This window comes from Aotus nancymaae, unplaced genomic scaffold (assembly GCF_030222135.1).
Source record: "Aotus nancymaae isolate 86718 unplaced genomic scaffold, 86718_ANA_hifiasm-v0.15.2.pri h1tg000014l, whole genome shotgun sequence".
NCBI lineage: Eukaryota > Metazoa > Chordata > Mammalia > Primates > Aotidae > Aotus > Aotus nancymaae.
Genome location: NW_026988425.1, coordinates 40654011 through 40681807, shown reverse-complemented (window position 1 = coordinate 40681807; position 27797 = coordinate 40654011). Strand labels below are relative to the sequence as shown.

The 27797-nt window shown below is 38.3% G+C and overlaps 1 protein-coding gene across 2 annotated transcripts in view; it reads left to right on the top strand.

Annotated features, from left to right (window-relative positions):
- OXCT1 (3-oxoacid CoA-transferase 1) overlaps window positions 1-27456 on the top strand; it is a 136071-nt gene extending 108615 nt beyond the window's left edge. For both annotated transcript variants that reach the window (XM_012435458.2, XM_012435459.2), the window contains exons 14-17: window positions 217-306; window positions 13964-14044; window positions 20241-20342; window positions 25736-27456. In XM_012435458.2, the coding sequence (XP_012290881.1) occupies window positions 217-306; window positions 13964-14044; window positions 20241-20342; window positions 25736-25777 (315 nt within the window). In that variant the 3' untranslated portion in view covers window positions 25778-27456. The remainder of the gene's footprint in view (window positions 1-216; window positions 307-13963; window positions 14045-20240; window positions 20343-25735) is intronic.
- The last annotated feature ends 341 nt before the right edge of the window (window positions 27457-27797 follow it).

Sequence of the window (27797 nt, the reverse complement as noted above, 5' to 3'; positions counted from 1 at the left end):
CACTTGATACAAGTGACATAATGTTTATTCTGAACTTTATCCTTCAACCACAGAATAATAGAATGACAGAATATTAGGTTATAGAGCATCAAGCACTAAGCAAAGAAGGACAATGAGTTTTTAATGATTCTAGTATCTTATTTTTGCAAGTTAATTTTGTTCTGCCACATACAAATGAAGTGAAAGACACAGAGCTATTTCTTTTTTGTTTTGCAGGGGAAGATGGTGAAAGGAATGGGAGGTGCCATGGATTTAGTGTCCAGTGCCAAAACCAAAGTGGTGGTCACCATGGAGCACTCTGCAAAGGTAACATGTACTGTTCTCCCCAAATACTGCTTTTGGAAATTTACAATAAAAGAATACCCACCCAGTATACTACCAGGCCACGTAACTGGATTTTATTTTCTCTGGCTCATTCAAGATGATAGCATTTACATTTGAGAGAGAAAGATGACAAAAACAGTTATTTATTATTTAGCTAAATGGTTGTTCAACTTTGAAACCAAACATCAGGGTGTTGTTCAAATATTTGTCCAGCATACATATTAAAAGTAAAAGCTTTATATCTCCAAAGGAAGTAAAAAGATGTGAGTAGGGATGTATCAGTTATGGTTTTAAGTTGATTATAGTGGTTGCTATCTGTGCGTGAAGTGAAAAGCCACAACAGAACATTCATCTTAACAACAGTTATTTTCTAATGGACCATATGGACTTTAAAGCTGTGAGGTGCCATATCCCGAAGACGTTACGAAATAACAGACTAGGTGACAGCAACTGTCCTTACTCTGAAAAGTATTATACTTTTATTTGATAAATTGTTAAATATTTGAGAGCCTATTACATGCTATGCATGCTAGAATGTGGCAGTGACCAAAACTGGACAAAAATTACTGATGTCATGGAGCTTACATTCTGTATTTTTCCTCTTCCTTCATATTGCAATAATAATAGCTACCATTTTTGAGCATTTAATGTGCCAGCAATATACCAAGCTCTGTGTATATGAAAGAGCCCATGAACTTGCTATAGGTGTTCTTAGTATGTCTAGAAATAGAGCTTTAGATAGGTTAAGTAACTTCCCTGAAGTTCTGTTAGAACTAGTAAAGCTCTCATTAGACCTGTCGTCTCTGATTCCAAAGCCTCAGTTGTCTCACCAAGGAACTATCAATGTAACTTTCTTCCTTGTTCCTGACTCAGTGTCAGTGTCTTTGAACGAACTGAGCTTAATTGCTTTCTGAACCTGAATCCATTGCCTTCTGCTGATTTGAAAAGTTGATATTGAGTGCTTTCTTTACCTTCTTTGCCTTCTCTTCATTTTCCTTTATTCTTTATCAATCTCAGTTTTAAAATAAAATCTACCTCTTCTCACTTTGAGACCTGCTAATCTAAGTGGAAATGGCAGTCATTTGCCCTCTTTTTATTTAGTGATGCAGCACTATGTAAAAGCATGAAACTAGAAGATTCACATCTCACCTGCTTCCCCTGGGGAAGTTCAGTTACAGAGAAATGTATGCCACAAAATGATTTGTTGTGAAAACAGCTACAAATGTGAGTTATCATAAATTGTTTAGTAAATAGTGGGAGATGAGCAGTGGTGCATAAATATGGAACAATAGAAATGGAACCAGCACAGGTGACTTCAGAGAATGGCTTGCAAAGCATCCAGAATACTTCATTTCACAGGCAAGAAGATGCCAACCATGCAGATCAAATCCAAGTCTTTTCTGGAACATAATGTCTATTTGGAAAAAGCTCTTTCAGACTTCCCTTTTGTTGTTACCTTAATGTTGACACACAAAGACACCAATGTCCAACTTATTTTAGATTGTTTTTGTGTATTCGTTTTCAAAACATTAAGTCTGTATTTTGCAAATTCTTCCCCCTGCCCCAAGTCCTTTCTTTCTCCTCAGCTGGAATTTCTGATAGAGGAACATAAATGGTGCCACCAACTTCAGACTAGAAATATCTTATTAAAGCTTTTCACAGAAGCAAAATCATATTTTTTACCTCTTTTCTTCTCTCAGTGGGGAAATTAGCATTGAGTTTTAGAACAGCATTGGAATCAGGTATTTTTCCATAGATAGCTTCATTTGAACAACGCAATAGAAAATGTACTTCTGATTAAAATAATAGTAATGATTTATTCACACTTAATAGTTAACCTTTGAAAACTCATGAACAGTTTCTCTTCTCACCACCTTCACATTTTACTTGTGGCCCTCAAATATGTACCTGCTACTGTTTTGAGCACCTGGACTCATTGTTACTGGCCCAGCTCAAGGGAACACAGGTAATTCTTTTCTTTCTTTCTTTTTCTTTTCTCTGAGACAGAGTCTCGCTCTGTCACCAGGCTGGAATGCAGTAGTGCAATCTCGGCCCACTGCAACCTCCGACTCCCTGGTTCAAGTGATTCTCCTGCCTCAGCCTCCTGAGTAGCTGGGATTACAAGTGGGCACCACCATGCCCAGCTATTTTTTGTATTTTTAGTAGAGACAGGTTTTCACCATGTTGACCAGAATGGTTTCAATCTCCTGACCTCGTAAGCCACCAGCCTAGGCCTCCCAAACTGCCGTGATTACAGGCGTGAGCCACTGCACCTGGCTGGAACCTGCTATTTCTTTTTTGCATCTTTTACTCTTGTTAAAAGTTGAGAAGAGCTGGAAATGAAGGAAGAGAGGTTTTTCACTCCTGGTAACCTTTCCAGTTAATGATCTGTTCTTTTAGACATGCCAGCTAACTTCTGCTGCCTTATGATTAAGTGTACAGCCTGGGGAACTAATCTCTTGAGTTTTATAAGACATGGAAGTAAAGTTTGCAAAGAAGGATTAAAACCTGAGAAATACAGTCTTGTATTCTTGTGCTGCTATTTTTTTTTTTTTTTCTGTAAGTGGATGAGCTATTAACTTGTTTTTGGGTGGGGCTACATTTTTCCTTACCTGTAGGGTTACAGTTACAGGTTGTTTATAAATATAGCATTGCCTGACCTTGTAAAAATGTGTTTTTTCGTTATTGTTTTAATGCAACAAAGGAAACCTTTACAACCAGTTGCGGCCTTTAGTTCAAATCCAGCAGCTTCTAAAACCTGAGACCTGGCTACCCACTGCTGCTGCTCTGGAGTAACACCCACTCTGTCTACCTCTGCGACATATGTCAGGCTCATGGGTCAGACTGGCATTGTAACTTGATTTTCATGTAAGCCTAGACATCAGGGTTCCAGGCAAAGTTTTGAAGTAGGCAAAGTTTTTTTTGGTGCCCAGCCACTTTGTTCTTAAGCTTCTTTTTCATTTCTAGGTATGTCTTATCTTCTGCCCTCTAAAAATGGGAAGAAAGGAAAGGAGTAACAATCTGAGTCCTTACCAGGTGGAGGTGCTGTGCTTGGCACTGCACATGCTAATCTCGTTGACCCCCCCCCCGCCAAAGTACAGTAGGGATATGGGTATTAAGAAGCTTATCCAGGAAAGTGACAGAGCTGGAGCTGAATTCAGTGTGGTGCAGCCTGTGTTCATACTGCACCATGCCACGTCCTCCCAAAGCTACCTCTGCATCAGCATCCCAACCACATCTGCCCTTTCAGGAAGCTTCAGGTTTTTTTTTTTTTTCATTTTCCCTGGACAATGCTCCCTCTGCTTAGGTGAGACTTATATCAGCAACGTATTTAAAGGAAAATATTCCAAAAATCTAATTATATCTTCTAGTACCTATCTCCATTCCTTTTTGCATTAAACTCCTCCCTGTTTTATGTGGGCAACAGATAAACCCAGTGACTGGCTACATTTCCTAGCCTTTCTGTGCATGAATACATCCATGCTACCAAGTTTGGGTCAGTGGGATTTGAGTATGTATGATGTGTGTGATTTCTGAGGTATGTCTTTAATGTTAAAGCCAATCACATTAGATTTCCTGTGCCCCCTCTGTCTGATAAAGGCCTTGACTGCAGCAGCAGCCTTGGGCACAAACCTGCAAACCGTGTGCTGTGGGTTGCAGAGCTGCTTCCACCAACTTGCATCCACAGATTCCCCATTCCTGCCTTTATGGGTTCCCTCCAGAACTCTTTATAATGTCCTCTGCTCTGCAGCCTTCTCAGGTGCCATCTAAATCTTTGGTACCAACTGCTATGTTTTCACTCAGTGGCTCCTTAATCATTTTTCCACACCAGAGTCTTCTGATGAGCCCTAGAACTATATTTCTAACTTCCTATTAGACAACTCCACCTGGTTGTTCTACAGCCACCTCAGCTGCAACAAATTTTGCCAACTTAATCATCATTCCCCCTAAATATGTTCTTCTGCTTATTTGGCCCAATTAGAGAAGTGATGATCTCCCAGCTCTCATTTGGCAGGGCATCCATGGTCCCTCTCTGCCCCTACCCCTACGTACACCAAGCACTATAAATATTGCATCCACGCGACTCTTGCAGTCTGCTCCCCACTATATATTTCTACTCTGTTTATCCCTGTTAAGGCCCTCTTTACATCTGCATAGATCACTGTTGCAGCATTCCAAAGGTCCCTGACTGCTGACTGCCCCTCCCTCTTGGTAATCAAGCACACGGCTGCCAGACTGACTAGTCTAAAACTAAAGCTGGATGGAGTTGTTGCTATTTAAAATCCTTAAACGTAGTCAACACTGCTTGGTTCTCCTTAGCCCATCTGCCTTTGCGATTGGCTCCCCAGTAGCCTACCTCATCCTTGCCCCCAGAACTTTAGGTCTGCTAAGGTCTACAGAAAGGCATCATAGTGTTTCCTGTTCTTAGGTGTTTCTATATTCAGTCCCCATTCCTTAGTTATTTGGCTTATTCCTACCTCTGTAAAATCACAGATGAATGAGCTAATGTTTTATGAATGTGCTGGTTTAGTGCCTTCTGTCTTCTAGACATTATGAATGACCAAAGGAATATTCTTTGATGTTTTGTTTTGAATTTTGGTAAAATTACCTTATGAGTGTGTTAATTTACTTGTTTATGCAGACATAAAATATTTACTGAGGACCTACTATGTGCAACATATTGTCATAGGCTCTGAGGAAATAAAGGAGATGTGGTCCTTCAGGCAGCTCAGTCTCATGGGGATAGAGTCATGTAAATCAGTACATGAGATGAAAGGTGAGCAAAGCAAAGCAAAGCAGAGCCTGCAGAGTCCGGCACCTGATTCCCAGTTCTGTTGTTGGAGAGCAACAAAGAGGCTTCCCATGGGATGTACAGAGTATTTGCAGGAGATCTGAGGGATGGGGCAGCTCGACAGGGACTAAGTGTTGCAGGAAATAAGAGAAGAGACACTGGTGTGTGGGAGGATGGTGCATGTTAAGATGAGTTTGTGTCCTTTGTAGGGACATGGATGAACCTCGAAACCATCATTCTCAGCAAACTGACACAAGAACAGAAAATCAAACACCGCATGTTCTCACTCACAGGCGGGTGTTGAACAATGAGAACACATGGACACAGGGAGGGGAGCATCACACACTGGGGTCTGTCAGGGGGAAATAGGGGAGGGACAGCGGAGGGTGGGGAGTTGGGGAGAGATAGCATGGGGAGAAATGCCAGATATAGGTGATGGGGAGGAAGGCAACAAATCACACTGCCATGTGTGTACCTATGCAACAATCTTGCATGTTCTTCACATGTACCCCAAAACCTAAAATACAATAAAAAAAGAGATTTATAATTAGGTCCCTCTTGTCAGAGAACAAAGGAAAAAAGTTTGTGTGGGAAACATATACTCACCCTTAAACACATACAGTAGCCAGAGTGATTTTTGTTTTCCAACATATAGATGGGATCGTGTTACTTCATTAGCTCAGAAACCCTCAATGGCTTCTCATCTCACTTAGATTCAAGTCCAGAGTCCTTACTATTGTCTCCAAAACTTCCATGGTTTGTTGACTCCCCCTGCTTTGCCACCCAACTACCTCTCTGAATCTGTTACCTTTCTCGCCCACTTAACTTCACCCCCACTCACTTCCTGAAAGTTTCTGGAATATCCTAAGTATCATCTTGCCTTGAGACCTTTGCATTTGTTATTCTTTATGCCTAGAATGCTTTTCCCCAGATACCCACATGGTTCACTCCCTCCCTTCACTCAGGCTCAAAATACCAGAGAAGTTTTCTCTAACTACCTTATTATATACAACAGAAGTCTTCCCTCTTTGGACGATCCTTCATCCCCCCTTCTTTAGCAGAATGCAAACTCCATGAAGACAGGTGCTCTGTTATAAGCATCAAGTAGAATAGAGCCTTATGTACATCACGGCTCAATACCTACTTGTTCAATTGATTTTTCAAATAATCCACCTTGAACATGTAGAAAGAACTTCTAACCTTTCCAAGTTGTTACATGCTTCTGTCTCCATTTTATCATTATAACACTCTCATGAGATTGGTCTTGGTATTTTCTTTCTAGAGACGGAATTTTGTAGAGGTTAAGTAGTCAGATAAGATAAAAAGAAAAACCAAGCCTAGAGTCCATGTATTCTGCCTCTGGGCTTCCTTTTTTCTTTTGTTAAGCTTTTCTGCTGGCAAGCACCATTACCAATAACAACATGAAAAATCTGTTTTGTTCTCAATATCATGTACTGGAAACGTGTTCCTGAGTATAACTTTCAGACCACAAAAGCAAAGGAATTCAGTTACTGTTGGCATTTACTGGCAACAAACAAAGCTTGGTTTCTTATTTTGGAGACAAAATGATAGCTTTATTTCTAAAACAGGTTTAGATTTTTTTATTGCAGCAGGAGGTCTGGATTCTGAAGGGATAAAAAATAGTTGTTATGAAATTGAGAATAAACCTTGTGAAGAATTGTTTTTTATTGTGAATTACCTTAATCTTATTAGCATTAAAAAGTATACTCCTATATAGCTTCCCTCACTCTCTCCTGGCTTGTGCTGCCTTTGTCATATAAACTGCAGCTATCTTTGTAGTCATCTGCCCATCAGAACATATTTATAATTATTTTATGCAATTGTGTTTATAATCTTGTAAAGGAAGTGTTATATTTATGTATGTACCTTTCTGTGTACCTATGTTCCCGTTTAGGTAACCTTTTATATTTACCTTTGCCTGCTGTTCTTTCTTTTCCTTGATTCAAATTATAGTCAAGTATCCTTTCATTTTAGCCTTTAATTTGTGTTGATAGCGCAGGTCTCATAGAGAATTGAAAGCTATCTTATCTTGACTTCACTTTTTGTGGAGAAAAATTATAAAAGGTAAATAGAGTTTATTAATCCTGTTTATTTCAGATGAAATGTATTACCAAAAGCCAACAAATATGAAGGCTTTTTAAGGAAAACTCTTTTTTGGAAGACATTCTTCAGATAATTTTCAGCAACATTGAAAAGTATCTCAAAATAAAAGTATTCTTTTGTTAGGAGAATTCATAATTAATAAGTTTCAGCTGGCTTAACTTTTTTCCCATTTACAAAAGCTTATAATTCTTTCCTAACTTTAATTAGGATATATATAGTAGTCAGGTTCTGTTTGGGGAAAAAGTGTCACCTTTAAACAATATCAATCCTTACATGATTTTGCCTTTTTATTTCTCCTTTATAATAGAAATGCCTGCAAAAAAGTTATAGTATGGGAGAAAAAAGCAGAACACAGTCCAACAACTAATAAAGCTCTTTAAAATGTCTCACAGAATTTAATTAAGCTTATCACTTTAAATTCTATAACTTTGCATTTATGTGCTCAAGTATCCACATTTTCTAAAATAGAAAGGAAAATGAAAGCTAACAGAGGCTTTCTAAGGTACCACAACACTTCATGAATGAAAAGAGAAGATAAAGTAATTACTGCTGACTTCTGTACTCTACCATCTGGAGGTTAGAGATCATAGGATCTTAGAACAAGTAAGTTTGTCTGTGATAATGATTTTTGTGATACAGTGTATAAGAAAATGGGCCTTCTATTCTAAGATCTCAAAACTCTGAAGACTGTTTTCAGGGAAGTGACTTGCTGTATCAACTGTTTGATTTGGCTAGTCTTTCCCTTGAGAATATCCCTGTAACCAGAAACTTTTATTGCCTCCATATATTACCTCCATGTATCATTTGTAATAGCAAATGTTCTCTGCTTCTAAGTTAGCTGAGTCTCTCCACTGAAGTTCTATGTGAATTGTTGAAAACCCTATAGCATAGGTGCTGTATAGAGGTCAGTCATATCCTGTGAGGACAAACGCAGTGTGAGTAATCTTATTCTGTCCTTTTATTCTGTGTACCTGGATTTTCTTTATTTAGCAAATCCCATTCTTTTCTGTTTAAAAAAATTAATTTTGTTAAGTTTTTGTGGGCACATAATAGGTGAATATATTTATGGGGTACAGGAGATATTTTGATACAGGCATGCAGTGGGAAATAATCACACCATGGAGAATGGGATATCATACCCTCAAACATGTATCTTTTGCGTTACAAAAAATCCAGCCACATCAGCTGTAGTGACGTGACAGTCACGTATTTTGTAATACAGCATTTTCTAGTATTAAATCTGTGGAGTGTATGTATGTGGAATGCTTGATTTAAGCATTGGGATTAGGTGAGGGAAGGAAGGAGCAAAGGTGTTGATAATCAGGCTTCATCCACGGTATTTTGGCAAGCCCAAAGAGAGACCTGCCGTTGGCTTCCTTGTTCCACCAGACAAAGTATTTAATATTCTCTTGTCACGTTCAAGCTTTGTAGTCCTTCTTTTCAGCAAATTATAGCAAGTGCCTTTAAGCTTTAAATGGGAGCAGGTGGAAGAGGTAAAATAACTAATTCACTGTTTCTCTCTTTACTTTCACATTTGTATGTTTTGTGAAGTGTCTTTGCTGCTTCCTTTTACCACACCTTTATCTGTCTTCCCAAAGTCTTATAAGCCCCATCACGAGCTTCTGCTACCTGTGCTGCTTCTAGTGAGTTTGGAGATGCTAGGAATGTACAAGTACATATCTTAGAACTATAAAGCAGCCTCTAGTGGTCCACAGACATTAGTCACATGGCATTTTATAGCTCCCTTCTGGAGTTCCTTGAATTAGAAATTCAGCCTTTATTGATCACTGTGGTTTGCCTAATGTTCTACTCACGACTGTACATATGACGAAAAATAGTCTTAGCTTAATGAGCTCAGCATCTAGTGGGGGCGGTGACAAGAGGTCAACAATTACAACATGTGAAGGAAGGAAGAATCACAGGAATACCCAAGAGGGCCACAGACTGGGGACCCCATGGGACACGGGACTGCAGCACCAGATGAGGATGCTGGATGAAGATTTTCCTAGGGAAGATGGTGTCTGAGCCAAGTCCTGAATAGGAAGCGTGTTGCTGTTTGAATCTGGGGTGGTAGGGTATGTGGTGGTATGTGTTCCAGGTAACAGGCAGCATGAACAAAGACTGAAAGTCTTGATCTTTTTAGGAACAGCAAATCCCAGAACTTACCTTCTCTATATATGATCCTTAGGGCTTTGCCGAAGAAAGTCCCTGAGAGAAAAAATATGTGCATGCATGTGTCTGTGTGTGTGTGTGTGTGTGTGTGTGTGTGTTGCAGCCACATTTAACAAGCACTTAATAGAAAAGATGAGCGTAAAATGAGGTTTTAGATAAAGCACAATCTTAAAGATTTCAGGTGAAAATGTGTTAACATGAAATGCAAGAAATCATTCTGTTGTGATAAAGTTGGGATTAAGTTCATTGTGATAACATGAAACTTATTGCTATGATAGCAAAGGGATTTATTACTATTTAACTAGAGTTGTTTAATTCTGCAGAACTTAGGCCCAGGATTTTATTCAGGTGTCTGAAGAATCAAAGAGATCACCATGAAGCAAGCAATAGAAAGTACTAGAGTGTTTAATCACTTGAAAATGGTGAATTATCCTATGTATTGCTCAAGGCCTGTAAGTGCTGCAGGAGAAATCAGGAGCCTCAGGACTAGTCAAAGTTGTTTATTTGTTTGTGACCAGGTCTCTCTGTTGTACAAGCTGGAGTACAGTGGCATGATCATAGCTTATTACAACCTTGAATTCCTGGGCCCAAGCAATCCTCCTACCTTGACCTCCTGAGTAGCTAGACTTACAGGCATGCATTGCCACACCTGGCTAACTTTTAAATTTTTGTAGAAATGGGGTCTTGCTATGTTGCCTGGGGTGGTCTAGAACTACTGACCTCAAGTGATCCTCCCACCTCAGCCTCTCAAAGTGCTGGGATAAGAGCATTTTAAATGCTATGCTTTGTATCTATTCCTCTGCCTTTTTTCACAACTCTTCATGGGGAAGGAAAGAAACACAATATAAACATGAAGGAGATATGAGTAACCCTGGATATTTGCACATAGATTCAACCCATCCTAGTTTATTGCAGTTTCAGAGCATTTCATTTGATTCCTGCAATGTTCAAGTAAGGAGGATAAGGTAAAAGATAAGAGAGAACTATGGCGCAAAGAATTTAAGGAACCAAAAAAAAAAAACTGTTAAACGGCAGAATTAAGACTACAAACCTGGTCTTTGGACTCCTAATAGGGTGCTTTTCACTGGCGCAACATAATGCATTCCTTTATTAGGATTTATTTTTAAATGCTAAAAACTCAGCACTTGTTCCTCCTTTGTGAGTCACTAATATATGCAGCTGCCATAGCACACTGTAGGGCTCAGCCCAGCATGGTTAGAATAGAGTGCTAACGTGGGAGCTAGTCATATTTTGGTTTCATAGCTAACCTTTTATTGAATATTGAAATTGTGACATTTTAAAATCTTTCTGCATCTCATTTTCTTTTTCCTGGATCTGTGTTATGTCTTGGCACTATAAATGTGAATGGAATCATCTAGCTCCATTGTTCTAACTGCAGGAATACATTTAATGCCAGTTTCTTAGGCGAGCCATATGGTTTGCCCCCATATTTGTGTTGTGTTTTCACTAGGTTTGTATGTCTCAGGAATTGTATTTAGGCCACTTTCTACATAATCCTGTGTCAGACTTCTTATAGGAACTTAATTTCCTGGTAGGTTAGAGAAATGCTAATTATGGATTGTATAAAAACAGTACCAGCTAACATCCACTGAGCACTAAGTGCTGGACCCTTGCATTTCATTTAGGCCTTATACAAATCTTGTGAGGTAGGGTGGATGGGGAGGCATGGGCATGTGGCCCTTACAGAGACAGTGTGGGGGATGGCCAGGTTTTACACACAGGTCCTTTGGCTCTGGTCCCACATTTAACCACTATGCTCCAGTGTGTATGCAGAGAATGGTCTAGAAAAGGGTCTCTGTTGGTAGGACACAACAAATTCTGTCAGTTGAAATCCTTGATTCCTCCTAAAATGAAGTTGGTTGTTCATTAAAATCCAAGTGACTGCTTTCACGCCAGATGTAGATCTTGCTCAAATAATGAGAACCAAGTAACAGCTCCTTGCAGAAAATGTTCTTCAGAGGCCGGCAGATAGTTCACTTTGTTTGAAGTCAGGCCCAGCATTCGTTGTGACATGCCTTGAGTTATATTAAATGTAAGGAGACCTGACAACTGTAGAAGTTCGAATATTCATCATTAATTTCAGCTGTTTAATTTAGCTTCTGTGTCATGTGCAGAATTTGAAATCTTAAAAGAAAAATAATTAGAAGTGAAGTGAAAATGGGGCTTTATTTCTGCAACTGTAAATTTTCTTATACAGTAAGATCCTGAAACTTATGAATTTTTTTTTTTTTTTTTTTGAGACAGAGTTTCGCTCTTGTTACCCAGGCTGGAGTGCAATGGCGCAATCTCGGCTCACTGCAACCTCCGCCTCCTGGGTTCAGGCAATTCTCCTGCCTCAGCCTCCTGAGTAGCTGGAATTACAGGCACGCGCCACCGTGCCCAGCTAATTTTTTGTATTTTTAGTAGAGACGGGGTTTCACCATGTTGACCAGGACGGTCTCGATCTCTTGACCTCGTGATCCACCCGCCTCGGCCTCCCAAAGTACTGGGATTACAGGCTTGAGCCACCGCGCCTGGCCCATGAATTGTTTTAAAAGGTGTTATGTCTATCTACTTCATTCATATGTATTTAGCACCAGTTTTGACTAAACTAAGGTAATTGTTCTTTTTTAATCTATCCAAGATCCCCAATAGACTTCCTTTTCTTTTCCCATTCATTCTTACATGCATTTATTCAAAAACTACTGAATGTCTTTTATGCCTTGCACTGGCTTAAGTACACTAAAGCCTTTTCATTACTAGTGCATTGCTGAGTTGTCAGGTTATCACAAGGAATAAAATCTTAATGAAGCCCACCTATCTTAAATTCATTGCCTCTACCTATATAGTTGATGTGACACCAATTTTGGAAGAGATATAAACTAGACAGTAGGTGTGCTTTTAAGCAGGTAAAACATTGAGATGACTAAAGATGATGGTGGTGTCACATGGGGTGCATTAGATCCAAAAGAAAGCAATAGAGGCATTTTGTCATTTTTGGAGAAGATCTAGAATTTGTTACAGTAGCTGTCAGCCCCAAGGGAGACAGTTATTTAGGCTCCTGGTACTTGACTCTTAAAAAGTAGCTTAGTCATAAACAGAAGAAAATGAATTGAAGATTAGATCCTCAGAGCCAATGTTTCAACTATGTTCCTCAAACGTGCCTCAGAGGCCAGTTCTACATTGTAAGTGGGAGGAAGGGCTGGAGGAGGGAGTCAATGGAAGACATTTTTTCCACTTTTAATTTTTCTTAAGTCCTCCACTGCCACAATAGGAAATCAGTCTAAATACTATCTAAAATTGATTAATCAAGAAATAGCATGGTAAACATAATATTTTAAAAGTGGGTATAAGAGGAAAATGTATAGAAACATAGAAGAAAATGAAAAAAAAAAAACCCCTGCTAAAATGGATTCCAGTTAAGAGCGAGTCTAAGAGGAGGAAAGGCACTGCTGTTTTCCACCATATATGTATTACTTTTTTTTAATGGATAAAGTATTTTTTAGAAAGAGAACTTACACATTTGTGTTGTGTATGTTCTTTGCATCCTGGGCAGATATTTTTGCATGTTTTTTTTTTTTGAGACGGAGTTTCGCTCTTGTTACCCAGGCTGGAGTGCAATGGTGCAATCTCAGCTCACTGCAATCTCCGCCTCCCGGGTTCAAGCAGTTCTCCTGCCTCAGCCTCCCGAGTAGCTGGGATTACAGGTGCGCGCCACCACACCCAGTTAATTTTTATATTTTTTAGTAGAGACAGGGTTTCACCATGTTGGCCAGGATGGTCTCGATCTGTTGACCTTGTGATCCACCCACCTCGGCCTCTCGGCCTCCCAAAGTGCTGGGATTACAGGCATGAGCCACCGCGCCCGGCTGCTCATGTTTTTTTTTTTTTGTTTTTTTTTTGTTTTTTTTTTTTGAGACGGAGTTTCGCCCTTGTTACCCAGGCTGGAGTGCAATGGCGCGATTTCGGCTCACCGCAACCTCCGCCTCCTGGGTTCAGGCAATTCTCCTGCCTCAGCCTCCTGAGTAGCTGGGCTTACAGGCACGCACCACTGTGCCCAGCTAATTTTTTGTATTTTTAGTAGAGACGGGGTTTCACTATGTTGACCAGGATGGTCTCGATCTCTTGACCTCGTGATCCACCCGCCTCGGCCTCCCAAAGTGCTGGGATTACAGGCGTGAGCCACTGCGCCCAGCCCTACTCATGTTTTTTAAGGAGACTATTCCTTGCAAGGGAAAAATAGACAGGATATTAGTGAAATTTCACATCAAATGACACAAGGCTGAGGCTTGAGAAGTCAAATTTCTGGCAGAGTGTTTCCTAACTAAATCATTTCTGCCTTTGGCCTTTTATCGGCATTCTCTAAATTATTTCAAGGACAGAAGCTGCCTCCAAAAAAAAGAGTAAAAAACATAACTGTGCAAAAATTCTGAAACAGGCTGTACTTAGGAGACAATTTCTCTGATAGTTCCTGTTTATCTTATAGTTATACCAGTTCTAAATAAAAATTGCTTCCTAACTACTCTTTGTCATGTTTTCTTTTTAAAACAGGGAAATGCACATAAAATCATGGAGAAATGCACATTACCATTGACTGGAAAGCAATGTGTCAACCGGATTATTACTGAAAAGGTAAAAAGTGCTTTTTCTCTTATTTTCTCTACTATCTACTACCACCTTTTAAGTAAGCATTTTTAGAAATTTTTGTTACCTTCTGAGAGTGTATTATACCAGTAGTCATAGGATTAATTTAGCCTACGGGCAGAAAGAATAGGAAAACTCATAAATTTAATGTTTCTAAATGTAGAATTCTTTATGTGCAACTCTCTGGAAACATACAAAATTGAATCATTGTCCTTGATAATTTTGATAGTGTGCTATAATCAGAGAATAGCTTTATCGATCTTTATATTTTGACTATTAAAGTGTCAGGCTGGATGATGATATATGCAAAGTTATGAATATTTCTACGTTTTCTAAATCACAAGTGCAAATTTTTGGATTTCATTTTAAGAAATTCAGTGTAAGTTGGGTTTTTAATTATTTCAGTGCAAATCATCGTATAGGCCCTATAGTAAGCCAAGAAATATATTCAGTTTCTTGCATGATTTCTGCTTTCTTTTATATAGTGGGGTTTCAAAACACACAATGCCTCTCTAGATTCTTCTTACTAGATGGAACATGATGGCCAGTAGTACAACTGAAAGCTGCTCAGACCAGAGGAGCATCACCAGCAGCTGCCTGTAGTCACCGTTCTAAGATTTGAATCTAGTATGTCGGAACGGCTTAAAGCTTATAAGTCAGCTGGGAGGGTGTGTTTTCTTGATTCAGTACCTTGAAGAAGTCACAAAACAGAATTATGTATATCAGGTTCTTTTAGTGCTGTTCCATTTGCCAAGAACAATAGCATTAGTGTCTTGGCATTAATCTGACTCACTAACCCAATTGAGGTGTGAGCATAAGCACCCTAAAGCAGGCTTTGAAGTGGGCTAGGAGGCTTATTATTCCCAGAAGCCACTTTTAAGGGAGGTCCTGTCCTAAATGATGCCTTCCCCAGGACTGCTTATGTGGAATGCCATGAAGGTAACAGATAGAGAAGAATAAATAGATAAACGGGCAGAATATTTTATCCCACTATCTATTCTGAATCTTTACCATTTCTTGAATCCCCTGGAAATTATGAACAGGGCTTGTTGAAAATAATCTATTACTTTGAAGATAAAAGCAAAGAAATCTTTGACCCTGTTGTTTGTTTCCTTTTAAATAAAGTGGTAGTCCTTCTAAAGATCATTCCAGAAACATTCTTCCCATGGGTCCTCTCCTGCTTCTTTCAGCCCTCTCCTTACCTTTGCATGTGCCCTGCCCTTGTTCTTAACAGTTCAGTGCTTCTACCTGCCATACCTCCCACCTGATCCTCAGCCTCCCCAAATACTACCTGTCCTTTAAACCTTATGCAGTTTCCCTTTTCATGATGAGGAGGTTTTGCACCATCTTAGCACACAACAATTTATTTAGCCCACTGTTCATTTTGGCACTAATAATCTAATGTATTCTTATGCTATAACTTACATCGTTACTTAACTTTACTATCATTTTAAAAACTTTTGAACCAGATTGTTCCCAACAGTGGGTTACAGAAAGGAGGAAAGCAAAGCCTGTGTCCTATAGGACAACATGGAAGAAGGGTGAGACACCAAACTTCCAGCCTTGCCAGCAGTCAGAGTAATTGACTAGATAAAGGCTGTATGGAGACACACACCAGATGCTAATCTAGGGACATGGAGAAAAGCTGCCCAGTATTGTGGGCAGAGGTGTCAGGGAAAGCTTTTTGGTGTTATTAAATACAAGCTTTTAACATATCTTGCAATGCATTTCATAGTACGTACCTTTTCTCCTCTAGTGTATTTCTTTCTGCTTTAACTTTTCCCCATTGAGCCATACTAAAATGCTGTGAACTACGTTCCATTCTTCCCTGGACCATCTTCTTTTGAGACTTTGCACATCCTCTTTCTTTCTCTGGAATATTCTTCCCACCCCATCCATCTGACTAATTTCTGGTCATCCTTTATATCTCGGCTATATATTTCTCTTGCAAGTCTTCCGTATCCCTCCCCAAATCTTCTGGGTGCTTCTCTGAATTCTTTTACTTATCCTAACTTAGCACAAGCCACTATATTGAAATAAACTCTAATCTCTGCCTGTCTAACTTGCCACCATTTATCTAATGTTTGGCATAGTGCCAACCTGAACTCGGTGAATACTGTGCTTTTCTTGCTGAGAAAACTGGATTGAATGGTGAGCCTCGAAAGATCAGTAGGAATTTCGTGGGGTTTTTTTTTTTTTTTTTGACTCTGTCACCCAGGCTGGAGTGCAGTGGCATGATCTCAGCTCACTGGAACCTCCATCTCTGAAGTGCAAGTGATTCTCCTGCCTCAGCCTCCTGAGTAGCTGGGACTACAGGCATGCGCCACCATGCCTGGCTAATTTTTTTTGTATTTTTAGTAGAAATGGGGTTTCACCATGTTGGCCAGACTGGTCTCAAACTCCTGACCTCAGGTTATCTGCCCGCCTCAGCCTCCAAAAGTGCTGGGATTACAGGTGTGAGCCACTGTGCCCAACCTAGGAATTTCATAAGTTAAAAGAAAAACAACAAAGAACTTCTGGAAAAAAGGAAGAAAACATGCAGAGTCACACAGATGTGAAGAAAATGTGGCTTGTCCTAGAACCTGCAAGTGGAACTGGTTGGAGCAAGGGCATGGCTGGATTCTGAAGGCTGAGGTGGAAACGACAGTGAGGGGTCAAGTCGTGGAGGGATGTAGATATCTTGTTAAGAACGTTGGGTCTTATAAGGAAGACAGTAAGGAACTCTTCAGTGAATTTTTCTTTTTAGGTTGGGGACACAATAAATTAGATTTGCATTAGAATAAAACACTGTCAGCTTGTATGTGGAGTCAGGAGAAAGAGATAAGGCAGAAGCCAGTTGAAAGGATCTGTAGATTTAGGCAAGAAATCTCAAGATTCTAAGCCATGGGACAGATGGAGAAATTTGAAAGAGATTTAGGAGCTGGACTCAACCTAATTTCATTAATTGTACATTGTTGGTAAGACAGAGATGATTCCTAAGCTTTCTAACTAGAGAGGATAGTTGACCTGTGTATCCTTTAGGAAGTCCAGGACTGCAACCTCCTGCAGAAGTGGGAGGATAATGCAAGACATGAATAGGTTCAGTTTGGACAGCCTCAATGTGATATTCCTGGGAATACCCAGTCAGAGATTGCAATAAACAATTGGAGATTTGGATCTGGAGCTCACAAGAGAAGTCAGTTGTGAGAGTCATTAATATATGGGGATAATTGGAGCCTTGATAGATGACATTGTATAGAAGAATGACTAAAGAGAAGGGCATCTATGTCTGGAACTTTGGGTACCTCAAGGAAAGGAATGTTGCGTGTTTATTGCTGTGCTCTGTGCATAGTAGGTGCTCAATAAATACCTGTTGAATGAGTAATGAGAATGCAGTGCCATTAAGGGCAAATAATGTGTCCAGCCCTCATTAACAAGGGACTAGAATGCCATTATCAGATCCAGAGAAAATTCTGTCCATTTGCCGTTTGAAAGAGAATTTGGAGGATGCTATGACCCTGATTTCCTAGTTTTGAGCAGTTAGAATGAGGTAATGAAAGATGCCCTTCCACACCAGCACCCGGGCTGTGATTAACTGTTAACTATAATGCAACATTTTGTCGTGGCGATAAAGTAATTAACATTTATCTCTTAGACAAAGTACTTTCAATAATCTTGATAGTTGAACAATTTATTGTGGCTCTTAGGTTTTAGTATCCATTTTTGTCAAGTTTTTGTTTGCACCTTATATCACTAAATGGGAAGTTTCCTAAATATTTCAAAAGTAAGTTTCCTTTTTTAAATTATAGATAATTGGCTTTCTAATATATCTAATTAAGATTTGATAAATATGTTAACAAGGTTTTTTTAAAGCAATAAGTCAATTTGCCATAGATTTATTCTCTGTGATTGCTGAAGCCTTAAATTTATGATACCACAGTTATCTTCTAAATCATTTCCATGCCTGTTCTTAATAATATAATCCAGATGCTCTTTTTTTCTTATTTGTTCTATTTTTATAAATTGACAGTTGTTCAGAATGCAAGAAAAAGCAAATCATATGAATAGTGCTCCAGACACATTTTCTGCAAAGAAAGTGTTCATTTAAAAAAAAAATTAATTGTCATTTTGGAATGAAGCAAGCTAATGAGTATCCAAACATTCCTAAATTATCCTTTTTTTTTTTCCTCTTGAAACACACATTTCTGCCAAAAAAAAACTTTTTTGGAACATAAAATATTCAAGCAAAAGGAAAGTTTACTGAAATATTTCATCTTATATTTCAACTCTCTTTTCCAGTAACATCAACCAGGTTATCTGAATTCATCAGACAAACCAAGAATGCAATTATCACTGATCCCAGTGATATTTTGTTTCTGGGGAAAAATATTAATCAACTGGAGTCAATAATCATTTCAGGGCTTTGATCTGAGTTCACATACAAGTGAGATGTTTCACAACTAAGGAGTAAAAAGTAAAAGCATGATTGTATGCTGCCCCCACTGTTTCAGGAATGGTGCTCAGAATATGTTTTCTTACATTTGTCCTGTATCACAACCTTGGGAAGTACATTTTTATTATATATGTGTACAGATGCAAAGACAGGTTTACCAAAGGCTGCATAACTGTTGTACAGCAGAGTGGAATTCTCATTCAGCTCAAAAGCCAGGGTTCTTTTCTCTACATGTTGCTGTTTCTTGATATTACCCTCCTAGTTAGGAGTGTATTCAAAAATGACAACTCAGTTGAAACATCGGCCAGTCGTGGGGCTCACACCTGTAATTACTGCACTTTGGGAGGCCGAGGGAGGTGGATCACCTGAGGTCAGGAGTTTGAGACCAGCCTGACCAACATAGTGAAACCCCGTCTCTACTAAAAAGGCAAAAATTAGCTGGGCATGTAATCCCAACTACTTGGGAAGCTGAGGCAGGAGAATCACTTGAACCCGGGAGGCGGAGGTTGCAGTGAGCAGGGTCTGGGCCATTGCACTCCAGCCTGGGCAGCAGAGCAAGACTCTGTCTTAAAAAAAAAGAAAAGAAAAGAAAAAGAAAGATTCTAAGCCTCCAAATAATAGTTGAATTTAGGTTAACTCTAGAGGAGAGGGAAGCTCTGGGATGCATAACATTTAAGTCTGAGCAAGATGAAACTAACCATGAGAACTGAAAGAGGGAACAGTGCTTAATATGCTGGAGAATAACTAGCATGGAGTTAAAGCCATAGGAGAAGCAGTTTTCGCTCTTATGGTTTGAGCTTCCCCTCAATAAACAATCTGCCTTGAAATAAGTGAGCCTCCTGCCACTGCAAGTATCTAAGCAGAGCCCCATTGATTACCTGAGAAGAATGTTTTGAAGAATTGTTGAGTGGAAGGTTATGTTAAGTGACCTCTAGATCACTTCCACTCGAGTTATTATATTTCTAAGTGTGAAAGCATGTGTTCTAAATCAGATACAACAGATTGGGTCTATCTGCTGAGGTCAAGCTATGCCAGTTGGCACTACCAACACCTGGTGTTATGAACCAGAATGATGGAATGTTTCAGGTGAGATTGGCTTTCTGGTGCTTGTCATAAATACAAGCATCTTCATAGATTTGCATAGCAAAGGGAGGAGATTCCCATGCACTCTTTTTGAGACTATATGTTTTCATAGGACTTAAAGAGTATTTTAACACTTACCTGCATGTCTTTCAGGGCCAAGATAGCTATCTTCTTATAATTACTCTTAGACACTGCAGAACACCTTATTCTGTTTTCTGTAATTCTTTACCCAATAGCATTTATAAACTTTTTCCCATCATTCATGTGCTTTCACCTTCCAAATATTCCCTTTTTCCCTCTTTCTTCATTCCTTTTCTTTGTTCGAATCATTATTAATCACTAATTCACATTTGGACAAAAGTGTTCGACTTAACAAAAGGAAGGTAGTTTTTAAAAGCTGATTGCAATAGTAACAAATGCCATGGTCAACACTCATTTATTTTCTGGCATCAACACTGTTCCACAACTAATTGCTGATTAGGGAGTTGGCATTTATTGTCACCAAAATATCATAGTTACAGTTGACATTTTTTCACTCACTGCTGATTTTTCTTTTTTCCTGGGTCTTGTCTTTCCTTTATAGAACTTGAGAGATTATTTCTGTTTTGTGCCATCTAATAATTATTGTGATGGAATTTGTCATTTTCCTTTTTCTTCCCACTCTGACAGGCTGTGTTTGATGTGGACAAGAAGAAAGGGCTGACTCTGATTGAGCTCTGGGAAGGCCTGACAGTGGATGACATACAGAAGAGTACTGGGTGTGATTTTGCCGTAAGTATTTATGTGAACAAATTGAGCCACTTGTCCTATATTATAGGCTTTATTAATGGGTGTTTACAGGACATGAACCATTAATTTATGATCATTTTTGGAGTTGACCTTTGCAGTGAACGGGAGTAGAAGGAAGGATGTCTCTAGATGAAAGCAGGCGGGAACAGAGTTGTGCTCTGACTCACGGGCCAAGGTTTGGCTCAGGACTCAGAAGCCAGGAGAGGGATGAACCACCAGGAGCTGCTAGAAACAAGGTCAAGCTTCAGCTCTAAGCTACTTTACATGAAAACCCTTTTAATACTCTATTCTTTAGTTATATGTCAGCTGTGGTTGAACTTGATTAGCTGAAAAATGTCAGCCATATATGGAGAAATGATACTTCCTTATTTTTAGACCCATCTATGACTTTCTCTAAATTATATGCCATATTTCATCTGTTGAAGATCTTAAAATGTTGGGTGTCTGATATCACCAGGTTAATCATCACAAAACAGATGTGCCCTGTATTTGAAGATAAGTACATAAAACACTCAGACTTACAAAGTAAATAAAAACATCAGGAGAGTATCTATTTAAGAAACCTCCAAATCCCTTTTTAAAACAGAAAAATACTGAAATATAAATCATTGCTGTTTAAAATAAGTGCTTATTCATAAGTCAATCACCTAGCTAATGACATTGAAAACATGGCTCAGTCTATTTGAAGTCAACCAAAAGTAAGACTAAAATGTCTCTGAAGAAATGAAGGAAAGTGTATTAGTCCATTCTCATGCCGCTAATAAAGACAACCTGAGACTGGGTAATTTATAGAGAAAAAGACGTTTAATGGACTCACAGGTCCATATGGCTGGGGAGGCCTCACAATCACGGTGGAAGGCAAAGGAGGAGCAAAGGCACATCTTACATGGCAGCAGGCAAGAGAGTGTGTGCAAGGGAACTGCCCTTTATAAAACCATCAGATCAGAGACTTACTCATATCACGAGAACAGCAGGGGAAAAACCTGCCCCCATGATTCAATTATCTCCCACCAGGGTCCTCCCACAACACATGAGGATTATGGGAGCTACAAATCAAGATGAGATTTGTGTGGGGACACAGCCAAACCATATCAGAAAGGGATATAATTCTCATACCCTTTTAAGAACCAATCTAATTGAAATGAAATATATTTATAATGAGAAGAAAATATGTTAATGTTCAGTTACACATCTTGGAAAATGGAAAAAATATGATCTCTAGCTTTCACATGAAACAGCTTCTTTAAAAAATCTGTAATGACTGTCACAGTTGTGTTCCTGATTTTGTATTAATTGAGAGTTGGTGTTTTCAATTAGAGGGAAGTATCTTTAAGAAGGTGATATATGTCTGGAACTTCAATAGAGGCTGTGGAAATTTTGTTGTAGAAATGCAAATGTTGCTATATTTCTGGAACCTTCGGCACACACCCAAAATAAGATTCTAGTCAGGAGCCGTTTACAACTAGAGAGGCCAATCATATGATTACTCTCCCTCAAAAGGTGGTTACTATGAAGATAGGGACTTTGCTATTTCTTAGGGATTGAGTGCTGAATCCCTTGAGAGAAAGGAGTTTAACAGGTAGAGGTAAAAGCATTGCTATTGTACAGACTGGAGTAAGGGATGTGGCTTAGGTGTACAGCCACAGCAGGCTTCCCAGGTATGAGACCTACAAACACAGAGGCTTTTGCTCCTAAGTATAGGCAGCACCAGAGAAACCCAGGCCTCCTACAAGAGGGGAGCCTTCGTTGCTGAGCTTCCTTCCACATGGCTGAGAGCAAAACAAAGCATTGCTTTCTAGGTGAAAACCTCAATGAAGAAGAGGAGTCAGGCTGAGTTTCACATGTTACAATTCTCTGCCCAAACCATCATTTAATTATATCACTAAGGTACACACCGGAGGCCAGGATAGTTACACAGATAGATGTCCTTCAGTATGGAATGGAATATGAGAAGTGGGGAATAAATGCTCCCCTGTCTCCAGCACTATTGGTAGAGCCGTGTACATATGTTCATGCTCTACAAATGCTTGATTGTGATGCTGTTCGGTAATGCTTTCCTATCTTTAAATAAATGTGATAAAAGCCTTAAAAAACTTTACTATCTTAACCATGTTTAAGTGTACAATTGACTAATATTAAGTGTATTGTGGTACAACAGATCTCTAGGACTTTTGTAACTTGCAGCTCTGAAACTCTACTCATTAAAGACTAATTCCACAGACTTTGGCAACCACTATTTTTCAAGCTACCTCATATGAGTGGTATCATACAGTATTTTGCCCTTTTGTGACTGGCTTATTTTGCTTAGCATAACGATTCATCTGTATTGTAGCATGTATGACAGGATTTTCTTCTTTTTAAGGCTATATGATATTTCATTGTGCATATATACCACACTTTCTTTCCCCACTCATCTGTTGGTAGACGTTTGGGTTGCTTCCACCTCTTGGCTATTGTGAATAGTGCTGCAAAGAACATGGATGTGCAACTATCTCTTTGAGATTCTGCTTTGAAATTTTTTACATATATACCCCAAGATTGGAATTGCTGGATCATATGATAATTCTTTTTAATTTTTTGTGGAACTGCCATACTGTTTTTCACAATGGTTGCCCAGTTTTACATGAGGTGAGGTGATATCTCATTGTGGTTTTGATTTGCATTTCTCTGGTGACACTGTCAAAGTTACTCATATATTCTGGATGCTAATTTCATATCAGATATGACTTGTGAATATTGTCTTCCATTCCATAGGTTGCCTTTTCACTGTTTTCTTTGGTGCATGGAGGTTTTTAAGTTCAATATAGTCTTCTGTCTGTCTTTTATGGTTCTAGGGCCCAACATTTTCAAAACTTAAGGAGTCCTTTGGCTAATTTTTCTCCCATTGTCCTCAGATTTTGACAGAAGTCTGTCTCCCAAATATTTAAATAGTCAAAATGATGTCATAGTAAAACTGCGACAAGCTAATGAATATCTCAAATTTATTTTTGTCTATACTTACAGCATTCTGTATGGCAGTTACTTGATGGGCCAAAGTATTGGGTTGATGGAAAAGTAATTGCAGTTTTTACTATTAAAAGTATTGGCTTTCAATTGGTTGTTTGGGTTGTTTATTTTCTGATGAATGCTTAAGCTATGTAAAATAGGTGTTTTTAAAAAACCGTATGTTTAACTTAAAAAATTAAAAATGTAATCCACATTTAAACATTATGTGGTAGAATAAACTTCCAGGCCTCACAAGTCATACACCCAACGTATGTTCCATATTGAGCTGTAAAATATGAGTAAAATGGAACTAATTTATAATTCTTACTCCCAAAAGCCTTGGCCGTATTCTTCAGGCAGGAATACACCTAAAGATAAAAACCCAAAAAACTAGTAAAAGCATTGCTTATTGATATGTTTGCAGTGGAATCTGAAAGAAGCCAGGCATGTATTCCTTGCCAAGTTAAATAAATTTGTATTCTCAGTATCTACTATGAACTGGCATTCTACCAGAGTTATACTTTTGGGATATTAATGCACTGGGAAGACAAATCATTGGCTTACCTTCTATACCTAAATCATATCCTGTGCTTAGCCTGTAGATCACATGGCAGGATAAGTTCCTTTGACTTGCATGAACTTACAATGTTGATGAGACTGGGGAAACAGAATGAGAAATGGTGGTTTAGTATATGTTTTTCATTACAAAGCAGGCAAAGTCAGTCTATATAAAGCTTTATCTTATTTTTTGATGTAATTTTTCACATTGATAATATAAATGACATTAAGAGCTCAAAATAGGGCTGACATGACAAGAAAAAGGATCGGGTGTTTAATTTAAAAAATTTAGATGTCCAGCTTTTTTTTAAGGAAGTTATATGGAGCAACTGTGGGAAATGATATGTAGTAAAAAAAACTTTCACTAGATTATTTCTGCAGATGCTCTGTTGTTTTAAAAAAATGAACTGTGAGACATAATTATCTAAATACTAAATGTTATTCTTAGTAGAGTTGAAGATCTGTGCATATATATGATGTTACTTTTGTCTACTTATTCTGTTTATTTTGTCTACATGTCTGCTCTTAGAAATAAGTCATAATGAACTCTCATTTATCCTAAGCTATGTACCAAACCATGCTGAACTTACTTATTCTTGTTTCTTCTTATTTATTCTTTTAGTAGACATATTTGTCATTCTGATTTAATATTTTAGTAGAAAAATGGAAGACAGGACATAACTCTTGATACTATAAAGAGTTAATTATGAAGATCTAATGCAGAAATTATTTCTAAATGAACTAAAAATATTTAACCTCATAAAAGCCAGATAATTGCCTGTTCTTTCAGTTTTTAATACTGATTTAACCTCTATTAGGAACTTCCCTTCTAGTTCTTTGAAGCCTATATAATTATCTATTTATTCATTCATTTGTTCATTTATCAATTTAAGAAAATATTATTTATTATGGAAGGTAAAATGCTAATTGGGCTCATTTCACTTGCCACATCCTTAAGAATTAAAAAAAAAAAAAAAGACCCAAATTTTGGTATTTCCTGCTGTGCTTTCCATGGGGACTGTTACTAACTAGAACCCAATCAATATTTGCCATGTTGAATTAAGGAATCTGAACCTGGTACCATACTTTGAAAAATCTGTCACAGTTAAAGTTGACCACTTATATTTATGTGTCTCCTGCAACCAGCTCTACCTTGAGTATAGACTCATTGTCACTTTTCTATGCTTGCAGATGTGCAGAAAAGCATTTGCTATTTTATACACTGAACATAATTATTATCAACAGTTAATTGTTTTAATGCTATTACTTTCAGATTTTAATAACTTGGAATTCTCTTATTGCCTTTGTATCATTTCTCTTCTGATTATGAAATTTCTGATAAGATTTGTCAGAGACCATACATCTCTTCATTAATATGTATCTAAGTAATCCAAAAATCACATATAGCATCTTTCAAAAAAATTGTGAGTTGGTTGAATCTATTTGGAGGTTTTGGAGATTTGGGGTTTGTGCTGTGTCTTAAGCGAAGTCTCAGAGGCATCAGTCTCGGAGATCAGTGATCCATCTGACAGTGGCTTGGTTATTGGGATACTTTGTTTCCCTCTGCTCTTCTTCCACCAGCTCCTTGTTGCCAGCCTCGTTCATCCTTAATTTAGGAGCTAATACAAGAAGGTTGAGAACTACGAAATACCCAAAATGTAAACAGAACAGTTCTGTCTCAGTGCTTCAGAGTAGAAAATCATATGGTAACTCCAGGGAATGTCCATGGAAAGGCTGCTTGTTGCCTACATGATTGAAATTTGGAAATTCAAAGGAGAGAGATTTATATGATCCCATTTTTCATAATTTTATTTTTTTCCCTCTTTTACCAGGTTTCACCAAAGCTCATGCCAATGCAGCAGATCGCAAATTGAAATGTGGATATTTGTACCAGGCTGCGTGTTTTTCATTTTACAAACATAGGATTTAATTGAAAGGACATCAATAATTATAATTGTGTATTTAACAAGTGGTTTTTGATTAGTTTTATTCTAGTGTTTCAGGCTTTATGCAGCCATATAAACTGTTCTCTAGGCATGCTGTGACATTTTAATAAAAAGAAAAAGGAGCATTAATAATTATCTCATTGGTTAAGTGCTGAGAAGGTTGTCTTTATAATTGGTAATTATATTGAATGCATCTTCACTGAATATGGTATGTATGCTAAAAATATGACCCTTTCCCTAAGACAGGCCCTAGAAATTGATGTGCGTTTCCTCTTAACTATTATTAGTCCTGAAAGAAAGATAACATATGTGTGATTTTAATTGCAAAATCACATATATGTTATCTTTCTTTCATGACTGTTTTTTCTTCAACCTCCTCTGACTTTTCTTTAGGGCTTCTAATGTTGTGATTACATCTTATCTCCCTAGAGCATCCTACTTCCTCCCATATTGCTTTGTAGCTAAACAGATGCCCAAGAAGGCAAGCAGGAACATCATCTTGTGGCTGAGGGCAGGGAAAAGTAACCATTTCAAATGAATCATCTCTCTGTGCTTTGCAAAGACTAAGGCTTATAGGAAGAGGGCTAGAAACCTAACTGATCTTCTCAGTTTTCTCATTTTAAAATAGTCCAATATTCCTTTGTATCCTCAAGGATCCTTGAGAATATTTCCGTTACTGAGTCCCAGTGGGCTACTTGTACTGTACTGCCTCACAAGCCAAGAAGGGCTGTGTGGGATAATTTACCATGAATCGTTAGTAGCAATGAGAGCAGAGTTAAAAAATAAAAGGTACTTTACTTTCAAGCTCTTGTTTTGGTTCAGAGAAGATTTTAAATATTGAATGACACTTCTACAGAGCAATGGTTTTTCTTCTGCCAAGGCTTCTTCCTTTAATAAAGTGCCTTTAATTCAGACTTATCCAACTAGGGAAAATAATGATGGACAAGTCTCGGATTTAAAGAGTCAGTGAACTGTTAGTGTCAGGGAATAAACATGGTAGGTAGATTAGGTTTGAAAAAATCTTCCTTAGAAGTATCCTCAATACCAGACAGGATATTGAAGCTCATGGGAATCACTTCAGAAGCATCCTGGATAACAACAGATGGGTAAAAATTCGAGGCACCCTGAAGAACAGGTGAGACAGCTGGCCTCTGGAGAGAGGTAGGCATAGTACAGTGCAATATATCATTCCTCTGGTCCTAAATATAGGAACTTATTCATGTTTCTAGGCGATGGTGGTTATTGAAACTCACTTCTCTTCAGATGTAGCTACAATTGTGTAATATACAATATTAGAGAAAGGACAGGCTTTTTATGAGTAACACACTCCGTATAAAATAGCCTTTCTGGCTGGCCACATGGTTAAATGCATACCTTTCCAGTACTGGGGAGAATAAATGACCCTTCATAGAATGTGCAATGTCCATGAAAGTAATACATTGATATGATTAGAATTGTTGATATTGTATCTTCAAACTTGCTTGTCATTCCAGTATGCGTCTTTAAGATAATGTGATTCTAAGTAGATGACTATATTCTTGATTAAAGAGTGCTATACATGTGAAGAAATGCATTAAGAAATACAATAAATATTCCAAAGTGATATAGATCAGTGTGACTGTCCTTTATTTCACTTGGGGATGGCATTGCTAAACGTGGGAATAATGCAACAGATTGTCCGGATAGCCAGCAATAAAGTCAGTACACATCACCACTTCTATTCAACTTGTTGCTTTTTTTTTAATCTTACCAGAGAAAAGATATTGTTCTTCTAGAAAGATGAAATGAATGTTGAGCTTCACAACTTACTCCTTGTCAGAGCCTGTTACTTTTATAAAAGCTGTGTATCCAAGGCTTCATGTGTGAATACTTGTTCACTTTTGTGTAGCATTCTCCTTTACTGTACACATTAGTTGCCTAGTGCTGAGTTGATTTCCATTTTGAAGTG